At 58.0% G+C, this 16,721-nt stretch overlaps 1 protein-coding gene across 1 annotated transcript; it reads right to left on the minus strand.

Annotated features, from left to right (window-relative positions):
• Positions 1 to 844: 844 nt before the first annotated feature.
• LOC115912107 (tyrosine-protein phosphatase non-receptor type substrate 1-like) lies at positions 845 to 12,113 on the minus strand. Its single transcript, XM_030963491.1, is given in 9 exon segments — positions 845 to 2,332; positions 2,985 to 3,024; positions 3,408 to 3,429; positions 3,847 to 3,945; positions 4,206 to 4,534; positions 4,536 to 4,554; positions 4,675 to 4,986; positions 5,195 to 5,554; positions 11,798 to 12,113. Coding segments are annotated over 9 exon segments (1,509 nt in total). The 5' UTR covers positions 11,871 to 12,113; the 3' UTR covers positions 845 to 2,077.
• Positions 12,114 to 16,721: the final 4,608 nt, after the last annotated feature.

Consider the following 16,721-nt stretch of genomic DNA (forward strand, 5'->3'; position numbering starts at 1 on the left):
ACTGGGGTGCCCAACTGGGCCAAGGGTGCTGGCTGTGAGAGCTGCAGGCAGCACATGGTGGTATCCTTCCTGTGCCATGGGTGCCAAAAGGAATGTGGGACCCCACGCACCTCGGGAGCCATACCCTGAGGGTGACAGGGCCATCTCAGCTGAGCAAAGCATGCTCAGCCTGCTGCAGGGACGTGTAGGGTGCTGGCAAGGTACCTCCTGCAGCAGCAGGCAGGGGAGACTCCCTTGGGAATCACCACTGCTGCCCAGGTGGGAAGGGGCAGATGTGCTGAGGGCAGGGGGCAAACTGTCCCTTTTCTGCTCATATGTGACCCCTCCAGCAGCAGCTCAGTGCTGAGGAAGCCCAACCTGCAATTTCCCTTTTGAGTGTCTGTGTAGCCCCACATGGCAGTTCCTGACTCTGGTGAGACAGTTCATGCCCCAGACACAGCCCAGGCACCAGCTCCAGGTTGGGAAAGGGGGGAGGTCAATGCAGAGCACTGGAACACTCAGCTCACTCATTGCATGGGCTGGAGCCAGCAGCCAGCATGCCTGCACACCAGTCTGGGCACCCCAGCGCCAGCTCAGCTCCCTAAAGATGCAGCAGGGCCAGCCCCTGCTCAGTCCCTGCCCATGGGGTGCACTGCTCCCCTCCCTCATGGTGCCCAGGGGAATCAGCACCACAGCCCCCATCCCAACCTTGACCTCCTGCCTTCTCTTCCCTCCCTCCAGCACACACAACAGGGCTGTGCAGGATGAGCCCTCCTCTCCTCCTCCCTGCAGGACACACAGACCGCCAGCCCCACCCTGCAGCCCCAGTGCCAAGGTGACCCCCCTGAGCACAGGGACACACTGATGTGCGGGAGCAGCACAGGACTTTTCACTTTTATTATAAAAATATCTTGCAAGCAAAAGGAAAAAAAAAAAACCAACAACAAAAAATGAAGTCTGTACAAGCAGTCACATTGCTCCCAAAGCACCCCCAAGGACCCCAGGTGCCCTCAAGCCTCCTGCACTTCCACTGCTGCAGGAGCCAACAGAGGGTCAGACTCCACACAGTGGTCCAGGTAGGGAGCACAGGGAAGACGTTTGTCCCCATGGGTGGGCTGGGGGGAGCCTGCCTGGCCCCCAAGACAGAGCTGGGGTGGGGGGAGCATATAAGTCTCTTATAAACTCTGTAGGGTTTGGGGGATTCTTTACTGAGGCTTCGGTCTTAACTTTGCACATCTTATTCTAGTGTTAAGTACACAGCAGTACACCCACGTACAACACAAAACATTGGGGGTTTCAGCTCTAAAAATTAACAGTTACATGTCAAACAGTCAAAACATGTTACACGGTACCTGTGGGGAGCTCCCGGGGGGAGCCAGGCTGGGGGGGCCCTCGCACGCTTTGTACAAGCCCGGGGCAGCGCTGGTGGGTCCCAGGGCAGGGCAAGGCTGAGCACAGGAAGGTGATGATGATGATGATAAGGAGGATGCTTGGTGCTGAGGAGCCAGACCTGGAGCTCCCCTGGACGGCAGGGCAGGGGCCTTGGCTCATTGGCCTTCCAGCCTCTTGGCCTTGTGGCGAGACAGAGGTCCCGCAGAAGGGACACTTGGGAAGAGAGGTGGACACTCGGGTCCTTCCTTTAAAGCCAGAGTTTGGTGTCCAGGCATGGTGGCAGAGCCCCAGAAGGCAGTGTGGGGGCCCTGCTGGTCCTGGGGAGCCGCGGGCCAGGCAGTGGCATCCCCATGAGAGCTGGTGTGGAGGCACTGTACCTGTCCCCTCAGCCCAGCTGGAGCTTCCCAAGGAGCTGCTGCTCCGCTGGCTGACTCTGCTCGCGGGCAAACCCGGCACACTGAGATTGAGCAACCCTTGATGGGGGTCCTGAAGGGATGGAGCTGGTGGCCCCAGGACCAAACTGCCCCCAAAAATCATGTCTCTCTGGATGGGAGAAGACCCCCAACAAGTACTGTGGGCTCCATTTCCATCCTAAAACACAGGTACTGCAGCGCATCCTCACATCACTCCCGCTGCTTCCAAGAGAACAGTCTTAGGGAGGAGCAGAGCTATTCCCAGCAGGACAGGGGGTCCCAGCAGCCACTGCTCACTTCCTGGTGATCTGGACACTGGCATACTCCGAGCCAGCCTCCTCGGGGCGCGGGGCCGGCCGCTTGGGCGCCTTGCTGAGGTGCACCATGTCCAGGTCGGCGTAGGTGAGGTTGTCGTCGCTGTTGGGCGCCTGGTTGCTCTGGATGCAGGCGTACTCCGACTGCTGGCTCATCTCCACCATCCGCCGGATGCTCTTCCTCTCCTTGTCGAAGTTCAGGTCCGCGTAGGTCAGGTTGTTGGGGTCGGATTCCTGCGTGAGGCACCAAGAGTTCTTCCTCTGGGAAGATGCCCCTGGACCCACAGCCCTGTTCTGGAGTCAATCCCACTGCAGCTCAGCCTAGGGCACCTCAACCTTGCTTGTGTGGGGGAACAATGCCAGCAGCCACCACCCTGAAGCCATGTTCTACCCCGTGCTATAGCTTCACATCGTGAGCCACCCTGTCACCCTGCTCTGGCTTCAAAACCACTGCCACAATTCCAGAGCTGTCACTGAAGCCACTCCATCCCAGCAAGGCCAGACTGCCCAGTGATGCCCACGCGGGAGCTGGCAGAGCCTGGGTGGGACAGACAGATTGCTGCTGATCACGACTTCGCTCGTAGCTGCGTCACCAAATGCAAAATAACTCCACAAATAGCCTGGCTGGCTATCGCACAGCTGGTTCTCCAGGCAGCACCAACCCAGACTTTACTGGGAGGAGAAGGAGAAGGAGGAGGAGGTGGAGGAGGGAAGGTGAAGGCAGAAAAGATTCTGGGAAGTGGCTATCCACTTCCTGGGGCAGCCTCTCTTCCACCTCCGGCCACAGAGTGGAGACACTGAGATGTTTCACTGAGAACCACCACCCTCCCCTCCCATCTCCAGTGGCTCCTGACCACTCTCCCTCCCCAGTCCCAGGATGACCCACCTGGGTCGTGGCCTCGCTGCTCTTCTCTGGCTCATGTAACCTGGAAGGAGGGACAAAAACAGTCAGATGGATGGAGGGTCCTGTTGCCCTTTCCCTGGTGATGGAGCAGCTGGGGAGGTCAGAATCAAGCCAAGGTCCTTGCAGCTGCACCCAGCATGACAGGTCCTGAGCATTGGCTTGTGCTGGTCCAGCTGCCTCTCTGCTGGCCAGAGACCAGATCCCACCATCCTGCTCAGCCCCACCACAAGCAAAAAATCCCCAAAACCCCAGTTGCAGAGATGGACAGAGACTGTGCTCCTGCCTTCCCTTTCACAAGTTTTGGGGATACAGCTCTGTCCCAGTCCTGAGGGACTCTGTGGACTGGAGGTGTCCAGCTCAGAGTTCCCACAGGTTACCCAGGGACTATAAGAGATTTGCACTCACCTGGCAGATGGCGAGCTTTTACCTGCTGAAAGAGAAGGAAAAAATTAGGAAAAAAAGAATAGGGAAAAAAATAATTCAGGAAACAAGATAAACGCCCCATTTCCCTGGGCACAGAGATCACATGCAGAGACTGCTTCAAGGACAAGGACACATCTTTTCCCAGAGGCAAGTGCCTGCAATTCCCTGGAGTTTCAATCAATTTCATTCAAGATTGCTCCTGGGAGAGCACAGGAGGTGTAGGGCAGGATTTAGACCAGTCAGAGTTTTCCCTGCAGCCTGCAAACAACCTGGGCAGCTCTATCCATCACCCCACAGGGCAGGATCTGCAGCTGCACTGCCAGGAGTTATTGTCCAATGGGGCAATGTGAAACCCATGGGAAAGAGAGGAAAAATGGCGTTGGGAGTAGCTGCCTCCCTGCCCCACACTTAGCTCCCTTACCCTTGATCTGCTTGGTTCGGATCAGGTACAGAATGGCAGCCACCAGCAGGGCCAGCACGGTGCAGACAACACCCACCACGATGTAGATGAGCATATCATCTGAAACATCAATGAAAAGGTCACCATGGCTCAGGAACGTGGTACCTCCCAGTCCCTGCAGCCTCACAACTGGGACTGGCCCAGTGATGCATGAAGCACCAAGGAGGACAGCTCAGTGCCTGCCACCGTCACATCCCCCAGCCCCCTGATATGGAGATTTGGTCCTTCAACCAGATTTTGATTGGGGCTTTGAGCTTCCTCAGGGGGTGACACCACACAGCCACCCTGGCAGGCACCCCATCCCTGCAGCTCTGACGCACCCTTATTCATCTGGAACTCGTTGCTCAATCCCCCTTGGGTCGGGTTGGAGATCCACAGGACGGCTGAGTAGGTGGCAGGGGCCTGGGCATCGTGCACCACCATGCAGGTGATCGTGGACCCGTTCTTCTCCTCCGTCGCTTGCACCTCCACCCGGCTTCTCAGCTCAAACAAGCCCCGGGACACCTCCAGTGGCCTGGAGAGGTTCTGCCCCTTTATCTCAGCCCCATTCTCCAGCCAGGAAATGGACACTTTATCTGGGTAAAACTCCTTCAGGAGGCAGGTGAAGGCCACGGTCTTGTTCACCTCAACGGGGCTCGGCTCAGCGCCGCACGTCGACGCTGGGGGGAACTGGGAAGAGAGGCAGAGCTCGGTGTTTGCTGTGCCCGCTCTGCTGCCCACAGGGTGTCCTCCTCCCAGGGACCCCAGCCCCACAGAGCAGGACCCCCCATGTGAGCCCCCAGCCCTCACCTCTCAGGACCCTGCTGAGCTGGAAGCTCCCTCGCAGCGGGGCCGGCAGCGTGGAGTGCGACACCTCACAGGTGAGCTGCGAGCGGGCATCGTCCTTCTGCAGGGTCACCTGTGCTGTGCTGGACATGTTGTAGGTTTTCATCCTCCACTCAGTGACCTGGGGCGGCTGAGCCCCCATGGGGTTCTTGTTCTTGAACCATTTCACCTCAATCTTCTCAGGAAAGAACCCTCCAGTCGTGCAGGTGAAAGGCACCGACTCCTCCGGCCTCGCTCTCTGCTGAGGTCCGGACACGAGCGGGGGGCTGGGTTTGGCTGTGGGGAGAAGCACGGGGCCATCAGACCAGGCTCTGCCCCTGCCCAGCCCCGGGCCTGCCTGGAGCAGAGTCTCACACAAGGGCACGGCGATGGCCCATGGCATCCTCTCCTGGACCAGCCCTGAGCCCCTTCCCCATCCCTGCTCTAGCTGAGCAGAGCCCGCTGGGTGGTTCCCATCAGGAGCTGCTCCAGGAGCCCCACTCACCTTGCACGGACACCTCGGTGCCATCACCACGCTTAAACACCTCATCAGCACCAGTGATCCCCTTGACAAACTTCACACAGTAGTAGGTGCCCATGTCCTCAGGCTGAACGTTCCTGATGTGGATGGTGAAGTTTGTGTCAGACCCAGGCACTGCCATCGTCACACGGGAGGAGGGATCCTTGTTATTGGGGTCATAGACAGTCTTGTTCCCACTGCCCCAGCCCTTCAGCCACATCACAGGACCTGGTCCAGCAACTCCAGACGTGATGCAGTTCAGGGTGAGCGTCTCCCCCGCTGTCACCGCCACCTTGGGCTGGGGCTGCTGCAGAGTGAAGTCCTGACCTGCCTGGGCATCCACACCTAAAGAAAAAAGAGACCAAGTCTTGCCTGGTACCACACATCCCAACTCCTGATGGTTCTCCCAGCCCTGGGACAGCCTGAGCACCCCAGGTGATGGGCTGTGGCCATGGGCACACTGCTCTGCCTGCAGTGGAGCTGGACAGAACTTTGCTTGGTGACTGTGCTGAGCTCTGTATAGATGGAGCACATCCCAGCTGCCTGTGTCTCCAGCATGCTGGGCTGCCTCCCACAGCCACCTGGCTTTGTCAGCCAGGAGAAAAAAGCGCACAAAACGAGGTGCTCCAAAGAGCCAGCTCCCATCACCAATGTGACACTGCATTTTCTATCCTGAATCTGTCCCATTTCTGCATGGAATCCCAGCCCCGGTGATCCCAGCAGGGCACAGCCAATCCCCCACCAATGCCAGCCAAGCAGGCACTGCTCCTGCTCAGCACCAAGCAAAGGGAGACATCACCTTTGGAGCATCTCCATACCACTGGTCCCTAACCCAGTCACTTGTGCCATACCTCCCTGCACAGACAGACAGACAGAAACATCGCAGATAACCCTCACTACACACCCATGGGTTACCCAGGGGTTAATTTTGTCAGTGCTTCCTATGCCAATATAGTTATTGCAACCAAATTCACACAACATTTCAATCCTGGTCACTGCTTAAAGGATCATTTTTTTAAGCTACATGGGGAGAGAAGTGGGGGAACCACTTAGATCCACCTGCTGGTAAGAGGTGGCTGTGGCACCCAGAGCCAGTGTCATGGTCACACAGAGACTTTTGTGTTTGAGCAGGTGATGCTGAGCAGCATGGGGAGCACATGGACCAGCACCCCACATCCCTCACAGCAGAATCATGGAATCACAGAACCATTTAGGCTGGAAAAGCCCTAAGATCGCTGAGCCCAACCATTAAGCCAGCACTGCCAAGCCCCTGACCAAACCACGACCCCAAGCACCACATCCACACATCTTTTAAATCCCTCCAGGGATGGTGACCCCACCACTGCCCCGGACAGCTCTCTTACCTTTTCAGTGAAGAACTCTTCCCAAATATCTAACCTAAACCTCCCCTGTACAACTTGAAGCCTCCTGTCCTGTTGTTTGTTATTTGGGAGAGGAGAATGACCTCCACCTGGCTACAGCCTCCTTTCAGGGAAATCCAGGACAGCAACTCGTGCCAAGGCTTCCCTTGGGACCCAGCAGGATAATCTCTGGCTGGATGTTCCCAGGAGGACCTGCTGCAGGACAAGCTGCTCTGACCCCTCTGGCCACAGCTGGCTGTCACAGAGACCAGAGCTGATTTTTGGCAGCTGTTAATCCCTCCTGACTCTCAGTGGTATGTGCTGTACCCACAGATGTTTTCACTGTTCCACTGTGTGTGGAATTACTCAATCTCCATGGCCAGAATTACCAGGAGCAGTTTCTCCAGACTGCCCCAGTTAAAGGCTTTTTGCCCAGGGCATCAGTCCACAGCATCCTCAGCCAAAACCTTCAGGCCTTGGTGTTTCCCTTTGAAGCCACATCAGGGTTAACACACCAGCAGCATTCAACATGAGAACAAGTTTTTCCCACAAAACAAGCACAGAGGGACAGAGTTGGTTTGTGTCACATCCAGATGAGTCATTCACTGTGAGCCTTGGTCCTGCACCTGAGCAGGGGTGCCCTGGGCACATGCAAGGCAGCCCTGTGTTTTTCAGATGACACCAAAATCATGGGGAGCAGCCCTGGAGCAGAGGCCTCGCGCACTCCATGTGCTGAACGCAGCACTGACACGGGGCAAACACCACTAGGTCTGCTTCTGTGGCAGCTCCTGAACTTCTCCATCTCCTGCGGCCAAGAGACCTTTTGCAAGAAATGGTTGAGAAACACCCAGAGGAAGTTCACAAGCACAGAAGCATCATCGCATCATCTGTCTCTCGCCAACCCACTGCACGTGGATGTGACACAGGCAGGACCAGGCTGCCACGGACACAGAGACTGGCACTCCCAGCCCTTCCAGGTACCCTGGGGGCCACAACACCAAGTACTGGCTCCACCAAAGTGGGCAAACAAAGCTCATTAGCAGGCAGCACTCAGCACAGCAAGGCACACGTCCCATATGTGGCCACAGGAGCAGGAAGCCAGGGCCACCCCCACCACACACTCTGTGCCCTGTGATGAGTGAGTTACTCACTGCTCCCCTCTGCAAAACGACTTCTATGGAGTGGTTATCCCCATGAGGGTCCCCTGCACTGGGTAGAATTGCCTGCACCGCCCCACACAGCCCAACCTGAGCCAGCCGAGCGCCTCCTCCTCATCCTCCCTCTCTCCATCTGCCCATCTCCCCATGAGGCACGTGGTGTGCTGAGGGGGAGAGCTGGGCAAATGCCTGCTTTGGGGCCCCAGAGCTGACCCCAACACCAAAGAGTGTCAGGGTGGGCACTGCTCAACCCCAAAGTTCACAGAAGCACTGTGACATTGAGCTGAGCGTGGCTGGGTGCCCTGCCCTGTGGCTGGCTGCCATGCCTGGTGTGCAGCAAGGGCTCCCCACCACCTTGGCACAAGGGTCCTGCCTTCCTGCAGCCACAGGGATTTACCCCTGCAAGCAGCAGGGATCTCTCCCAGGGTCCAGATTTGCAGCCACAAGGGGATGGTCTGTATGCATCCCACAGCCCCGAGCTCACATTCCCTCCTCACCGGGGCAGCAGCGTGCCCGCCTCCCCTGCCCAGGGATTAGCAGGCACAGAGCATGCTGTCGTCCAGGGATAGCATGCAAGGTGCTTTCCTGCTTTCCTGACTGCTACTGCTCCCAGAGGATCGAAGGGAAAAGGGCTCCACGCTGCCGGCAGCGCCGCCTGCCCAGAGGCTTCACTGGCAGCTCTTGGTCGCTGCACAAGAGTCACACCGTGAGGCTCCAGACAGCCCCTGAGACAGGACTGAAATGGGGCTTTGGGGTGTTTTCCCACATGTTCTGCTCTGCTGCCTCAGAGACCCTCACCCACCTCTGCTCAGATCACCCTGTTCAGGGTTTCTGGTCTGTGACACACAAGCTCCAGCCAGATCCACCACAGAACACCCCAACAAGGACCAGCTGCTGGCTGAGGAGCAGGAGTCCCAGCCAGACCTGGCTTCTCCACTTCCTGCCTGCATCCATCACCCCACACCAGGACCAACCTGACCCCTTCCTGCTCAGAACGACCCCAACCCCCTGCAGCAGCTCAGAGCGATGCCCCCACCCCTCCACCCCAAATGGAAAACACAAAGGGGAAGTCGGCAGAAAACCCCAGAATACGCAAGTTAGAAAATGCAAAGTTTCCACCAAAGCTTCTTTCCTCTTTCTCCCTGAACACAGCTTCTCCTCACATGCAGCTGATCCCTCTCCTTCCCCTTTTGAGGTGCTCACCCAGTGGGAGTGGGAGTGAGAGCCCAGCCAAGCTCCCTCCCAGCAGCTCACGATGTGCTTGTGCACCAGGAGTGGGACATTCAGGGCTTCAGGCCACAAAAACATGACACCCCACAATTTCTCACTGTTTCCCTGCTTCTGCCCTGCTGCCTGATGACACTTTTATCCTTAGACTTGGATTTCAAACCACCAGGGATTGGAACACGATCCTCTTGCCCCCAAGATCATGGGGAACTTAGGTGCTCTGACCCTGTAATCTGTTCTATCCTACACTCCAGAATTAGCCAAGGGTTTTAGAGCCCTGAAAAGCATCACCTGACAGCTCCCACGTAGGTGGGAGCACCCTCACAGTGCAGACCCAGAGCACTTCCAGCCCAGAGCAGAGGCAGGAGCACGATCTAGCAGAGCCTGCCTCCTTCCCGTTATTCAGTTTAATTTGGGAGCAAAATAATCCCAGCTCTTGCTGCAGTGCAAGTTTTCCATGTCGGTGACACATTTTTTTCTATATTCCACCTTTTGAAGTATTTGATATTGAACAGATTGCAAGAGGCCGGGGTTTAATTCAGGAGAGGCTGCTTGGATGCTTCCTGGTAAAAATAGATTTTTTCCCTCAGAAGGAGCTGGGTAAGGAGCTCCGGGATGGCTGTGTGCTCCAGAAATGACGTGCAGCTGGTCACCGGCATCCCAAGCCCCACAGTCACTCACTGAAGGAGCAGGCCAACGGGCAAGGGAACCCCAAAATAATCCTGCTGGAATTTCACCTGCAGCAGGGCTGCCAGGGGCGGAAACTAACAGGTGCTGCCTATAAAAGGCCTGGAATCTGCTGTTTAAGGAAGGCAAGGAGAGCCCTGGGCATAGCTGCTGAGCTCCGAGCAGACCCCAAGGCGCTCAGGGAGGGTTGTAGTAAAGGCTGTGCTTCACATCCGTGACATCAGAGGAAGCCTCAGCTCCCAGGCAGCCACCATTTCCAAGCTCCCCTCCTCCAGCATCAGCAGAAATTCATCCCAAGAGCCAGAGCCCCAGCAAGAAACTGAATTCCCCTTTGGAAGAGGCTCTGTGAAGCACAGCTGAAACCCTCTGTGGGGACAGACCAGCGTGGAAGGGCTCTGCAGGGCAGTTCTTCAATGGGGCTTTGCTGTTTGGTTCCCCACATCTCGCTGCCTTTGCCCCACAGGAAGGTCTCCTCCAGGACCTTTCCTTTTCCCCCTTCACTTCTGCAGAAGCTGTCAGAACAGCCGGCAGTGGGAGCCTGGGCCAACTCTGCTGGAGTTCAGCTCAGTTTGAGCCACGGCCCAGGAGGGATTCGCCATATGGAAAAAAAGACGTGCACGTTTGCACCTAAAATCAGGGATGCAAACCACTTCAAAACACCAGGGTGTTTTTTTCCCATGGCTGGCTCAAAGAAATGGGGTTCTTACTCCAAGACCACATTTAATTAAGTTCAGGAGCTTTGCTGGAGCTATTCTTTCACGCAGGAAATCGCAGTGGCTCACTGGGAAGCCGCGCTCACCGCCAAAGCCTTCTTGGCTCTCAGCAGCCGGAGTTTTCAGTTTGGGGCCAACACTTCTCAGTTGTGATCAGGCGACTCAAAGCAAGGAGCGTTGTGCTGAAAGCATTTGCTTTCTACCCAAGTTTGCATCCAACTCTTTGCCCAAGTAAAGCTTTGATGGTAACTATTTCAATGGGCTTGGGAGAATGTGGGTTTCCCCCGCGGAACCTGGGCTGGGCTGTTTGTAGTGGGATCTGGCTGGAAGCGACGGGGTTGGAATTGAGCAAAAAGCTCAGCAGCGAGATGCTCCTGAAGATGCATCGTTATTGCTGCAGGTTTGCCTCAAAAACCCTGTCCCTCCCTTGGCAGGGAGAGCAATTCCTTCGAAATCACCCAAAACGAAACACCCTAAAAAGGAAACATCCTTGAAAGCAGCAGTCACCACAGGGCTTGGTTCCTGGTGGGATGAGAGACTTCCCGCTGCCGGCAAGAGAAACAGCCAAGAGTGGCACACTTTGACTGGTCCTTTGCAGTGCCCCCCAGCTTTTATAAGGGACTGGTGGAGCCATGAGCCTGTGGGAGGTCTGGGGCACCCTGAGGCGACACGGGACTACATGCACAGGGTGCCCAGAGGTGTTGCAATTCCATCGCTTCAGTGCCCAACAGCCGAGTAGAGAGAGAGCCCACAGTGGGGTGAAGCAGGAGGGCAGCAAGAAAAACAAGTTCTTGGCAGAGAAGACAGGCAGCCCTCACCGAGCCTCCCCATGCCTTCTCCACTACCATCTCCAAGTGGGAATTCGGGCTGCTCGCTGAGTTTTGCCTCACCCATAGCTGGCAGGGGGTGCTCGCAAATGGGTGGGAACAACATGCCTCTTCATGCCCCTGCCGAATTCCCTGCCTCGCTGGAAAAGGGCTTGTCTGCCTGCCTTGAAGTTGGGCTTGGGAAGAACCAAGGGCCCCGCGGGAGCCCCTCGGCCACCGCCGCTCTCTAGGTCACCGCAGAAAGGTCAAAGCAACCGTGCGCGGAGAGGCGGCGTCATGTCGGTACCGGAGGTGTGCGGGAGCGGGGAGAGGATCGGGGGAAAACGGGGGACAGGGCAGGGAGACAAGGGGGGGACAGGGCAGAGGAGAGGAGCAGGGTGGGAAAAGAGGGGAAAAGAGGGCAAGAGCAGGGAGAGGAGCTGTGTGGGAGGGAAAGGCGGAAAACAGGACAGAGGAGGCAGGAGCAGGGTGGAAAAAAGGGGGAAAACGGGGCAAAGCAGAGGAGAGGAGGAGTGAGAAACGGGAGGACGGGGCAGAGCAGGGCAGCAGGGTGGGAGGGAAAGGGGGGAATGGGGCTCGGAAAGGAGCAGGAAGGCAGGCAGAAGCCATGGCTTACCGGGCAGGGCGAGCAGCAGCAGGCACGGCAATGCCCAGGCGGTGCGGCCGGGATCCCGGGGATGCGGCTCCATCGGTGCGGGGAGCGGAGCCCGCGGCTTCACAGCGCGGCCCCGCGCCCGGCTCGGCAGCTGGGTTTGATAAATAAAACAAATTAAAAAAAAAAAAAAAAAAAAAAAAAAAAAAAGGCAAGAAGCGCAGAACTGCAGCTGGCGAAGGAAATCGCCCTTCTCAGCCCCAAAATGAGGAAGGAGGCCGGGCTCCCCCCTTTCTCCCCCCGCGGCGGGCGGGCAGCGCACACGCACGCACCGACACGGACCCGCGGCCCCGCCGCGCCCGTGGGCACCGGAGCGGGCTCGGGGCCGCTGACGGGGCCGCCGCGGCGGGGCCCCGGGCGGGCGCGTGCCCCGGTGCCGCGCGGAGCCGCCTCCCCCCGCGCCGCGCCGCCTCCGTTGCCGTGGTACCGGGGAGGGACGGAGCCGGCCCCAGCTTCCAGACCCCCTCCGGCTCCCAGCAGCCCCGGTTCAGCGCCGCTTCCCCCCGTGGCGGGGGCGAAGCCAGCCCCGCCCGCCCCGGGGCAGAGTCCTCCGGTCAGCCCGGTGTGCGGCTGCCTTAAGGTGGGCTGGGAGGGCAGCCCCGGGACCGGCCGCCAGCAGCCCCGCCGTGCCCGGTCCCTGTCGGCCGGGGCAGAGGGAAGCGGATCCATGGCCTCAGGGGTGGGGGTTGGGGATCCGCTCGCTCGCCACAGGCTGCCGGCGTGGGCAGCGCTTGGGCACGGCCACAACACACAGCCCTGCATCCCTGAGCTGGGACTGGGGGCAGGAGCACACACAGCCCTGCATCCCTGAGCTGGGACTGGGGGCAGGAGCACACAGCCTTTGGGGTCCTGAACACCCAGGGACCACCTGGGCTGGGCCAGGACAGCCCGTGGCAGAGGCACAAACAGGACGTGTTCTTGGGGGTCCCAAGTGCCCTCCCAAGGGACACGCAGGGCCGAGCTGTGAGCCCGTGGCAGAGGCACGGGGGGTGTTTGCTGGTGCCACAGGGACAGGTCAGCTTGGCCCACGGGGCTCAGGGCCAGGAGTGGACACTGGTGCACCACAGACAGGCAGAGGGTGGATGGGGAGGGAGAGGAGATTCCTGCACAGCACGCTGGGAGAATGGGGACATGCCCATGATGTCCTCTCTGAGGGAGCTTGCAGCAGGGAGAAGCGAGAGCCTGAGGACAAAGCAGCTGTAGTGGTAGGCAGGGCAGAGGAAGAGGGTGCCGGGGTGTCAGCATCCATGGGATTCATGTCCCTGCACCGCTCTGCTTCTCCCTGACACAAAGTCCTTCCCAGGGGAGTCACAAGGACACATTCTCCACTGCCTGCACCTGTCACAGCTTCTCACACCGCCCAGGGGCACTTCAGCCAGGCCAGCCCAGGTACCTGGGATGCCAGGTGCAGTGCTGGCAGCTCCCAGCACCACCCCACTGTCCCCTCTGCCCTGGCAGGGATGGGGCAGGCGCTGCAGAGCAGGAGCTCCCAGCCCACCCAGCATCACCCCCAGCAGCACAGCTCACACCATCACCCTCCCACACTGGGCCGGGTCCCCGAGGACGGCGCTGGATGCCACACTGGAGGACCCGCTGCCGGCTCCCCCTCCTCCCCTCCCTCCCTCTGCAGGCAGCCGCCAGGGCTGTCGGTTTTATTTAGAGCCTCGCACAAACACAGCCGAGATATCTGAAGTGACTTGGCACCATCAATCTGCGCACGGCGTCCGCCCGCGCATCCCCGGCCCCGCCAGCCTCCCCCTCAGCCCCAGCTACGCCCATGGGGCACATCCAGCCTTAATTTAGCGCTGCTGGGACCGGGAACCACTCCCCAGGCTTCTGCACCCACCTCCCTCTGCAATGCCCTGGCAGCTGGAGGCTGCACTCAAATGTTGTGGCCAGTTCTGCTCCCACTGGAAAAACTTTTGTGGCCAGCAGCACTGGTCCTGGAAAGTCCAGTGCAGTCATCATTTCCCTTCACAGAGCTGGCCAGAGTGGCCAACAAGGAGCAGGGGTCCAGAGGAGCCCTTGGATTTGGCCTTTTGTGCATAGCAATAATTTCTTTGCTCAGGGATGGGACGCAGGGACACATTGCTACAAGAGGGACACTACATCTCAGAGGAAACAAAGGTGCTGAGCTCTGCTCTCTGACAACCAGTGATAAGACTCCAGGGAACTGCATGAAGCTCTGTCAGGGAAGTTTGAGGTTGGTATTAGGAAAAGGTTCTTCTACCACAGGGTGTTTGGGTACGGAAGAGGCTCCCCAGTCACAGCCCCAAGCCTGCCAGAGCTCAGAAAGCATTTGGACAATGCTCTTGGGCACAGGGTGGTGTCCTGTGCCAGGACAGGAGTTGGACTTCCTGATCCTTGTGGGTCACTTTCAACTCTGGATATTCCATGGATTAGCAGTGGAAACCCTGCAGCTACATCACCATGGGCAGTGCATCCCACCCAGCCCAAGTCCAGAAGCAGGGACCCTCAGGGCAAGTGGGTGCCCAGCATAAGGGCAAATGCCAGGGACACACTGCAGCCATTCACAGCCACCTTCCCTGGTTATTTTTACATGGAAGCACAAATCCTGGAGGCCTGGGATGTTCTGCTCGATGTGGAAGGTTCAGACAACCTGTTCTGAGGCGGTTTCAGAGCAGAGCCAGCCCGCACACAAGCAGCAGCCGCTGCAGAGCGCTCGGGAAGGGAAGTTAGAGCTTTAAAAAGCTCAGCAAGAGAAGGTACTGCACAGAGCAGATGGTGCGTCGCGAGCTTCCCGGGAAGAGCTGCTATTGCTCCCCATTAGGGAGCATATGGGCAGGCTCAGCTGCCTCTCCTCCTACCCGTGGCCCTTCCACTCTGCATCACAGGGGCCCTGCTCCAACACGAGAGGTTTGGAGGATTCACCTTGGCAGGGCAGCCCTTGCCCTGCACTGGGCAGGGAACCAGGGGGAGAGGAGCATTTGGTTCCTTGTGCACCTGAGACAGAGGGACAACGCAAAATTTTGGGAGTGCAACTCTGCCATCATCATCATCCTTCTGTACAGAACACCCACGGTGAGCAGGAGGCTGCAGCACTGCTTGGCAGGGCGGGCAGCACTGCCAGGCTCTCTGTGCTGCCAGCGGGCACCCAGGCTGTCCTCGCTCTGCAGCATCTCCCTGCTTCAGCTCAAAACCCCTGCTCCGGCAGGGAGGATTCCAGAAACCCCAGAGCTCGGCTCTCCCTGGCCCCAGGAGCTGAGCAGCAGCCAGCATGGGGACAGGGCAGTGTTTCAGGAGAGCTTTTCAAGAATAAGTTGATTTTCACAGCTTTGAGGCACAGTGAGGAACTCACATCACGCTGCTAGTGCCTGTTTGGGGAAGGCACGGGCTCCGTGTGGGCTGGGCCAGGCTCAGCCAACCCTGTAGGTTTGGGTGCTGGGCAGGCAGGGGTCTGCTCCCCTTCCCTATTCCCAGCCAGAACCACAGGCTCAATGTCCTTTTTGCCTTCCCTTGTTCCCAGCTGGGCAGCTCTGCAGGATTTGCTCCCTCCCCAGGGGAAGGTGGGGACCCATCCACGCACACAGGGACCCCCAGCCAGAGCAGCAGCACCCCATCTCTTGTCAGAGCCTGGCAGCATGCAGTGGGAACAATTACAGCCTTGCCTGAGCGATCCCAGTGGAAAGTCCTGCAGCACTGGTTTTGCCCAGACTGTTCTTTCATGCCTTAATCAGCTCCCTGTCTGATCCTCTCCCAGCCCCGACTGCCCCCGGGAACAGCGGTGCCTCCCCTGGCTGGAGGGGATTCACAGGGGATGGAGCTGGGAGAGGTTCCAGTCCCTGCCCTGCAGGGCCAAACCTGGGCCTGCTAATGAATCACATTTCACTGATGGAGGTGGCTGCAGTCTTTCTCTGCCTGGGACTTTGTCCCTCCTGGTCCCCACTCCAGCAATGGGGTGGCACAGTGGGCAAAGTACCAATAGCCTGAGTGGCCACATCACACCTGGACACAGCAGTTGTCCCAAAATGATCAGTCCAACCTTTAAAATCCAAACCAGCTTAGGGATACAGGAAAAAACCACCAATACTTTACACATCAGCCTGGAAAATACCCCAAATTCAGCATCCAGAGGTGCTGTTTTGGGGCTGTGGGCACAGAGCCATGCCCAAGCACCAGCGAGCAGCCAGCACTTATGGCAGCCCTCCACAATAATGACTCAATGATCTTAGAGGTCTTTTCCAACCTCAAAGATTCCTTGATAAACCAAAAAAACCCAGTGCCGCAGGGACTCACCACCCTGGGGAAACTCAGAGCCATCCTGGCCCAGTCCCAGCCACCAGCACCTCCCAGCCCAGCCCCTGAGAGGTGCTACTTTCACAGCTCACCACAACAAAACACCCTGTGGGACCACATCAGAGCACCAGGCCCACACAAGGTCTGTTCTGGCACCCACAAGACAGTGCAGCCTTCATACAGCTTCATGTTCCCCCCATCCATCCTCCAGCTTCAAAAACAAATTCCAAGCCCCCTCCAGCTTCAGATCCAGGTGGACACACCCCACAGCCCCCACAGCCTCCCCCCACCCCCACCTCTCAGCACCCAAAGAGAGCTTTCAACTGGGAGAGATGCACAAATGTCTCTTGAAGCGGGGAGCACCAATTACACTGCTGATATTTAGCGCTTCCAGCACAACAAATGGAGCTGCAGCTTCATTAGGTACCTTGCCAATTTAATCCGAGACATGCAGTACAGGGGAAGCTTAAATTAGTTTATCTCATGTTAACTTATAACAAGCAATATGTTAATGTGGGCATGGCTTTCATGGACTGTGACCCAGGGAAGGGGCACCCACAGCCCTCAAAAAGTGGATTTTAGAAGCAGGGCTATGTATCCTACCTCTGTCCTCATACTCCCGTGATAGCAT

This window comes from Camarhynchus parvulus, chromosome 20, assembly GCF_901933205.1.
Source record: "Camarhynchus parvulus chromosome 20, STF_HiC, whole genome shotgun sequence".
Lineage (NCBI taxonomy): Eukaryota > Metazoa > Chordata > Aves > Passeriformes > Thraupidae > Camarhynchus > Camarhynchus parvulus.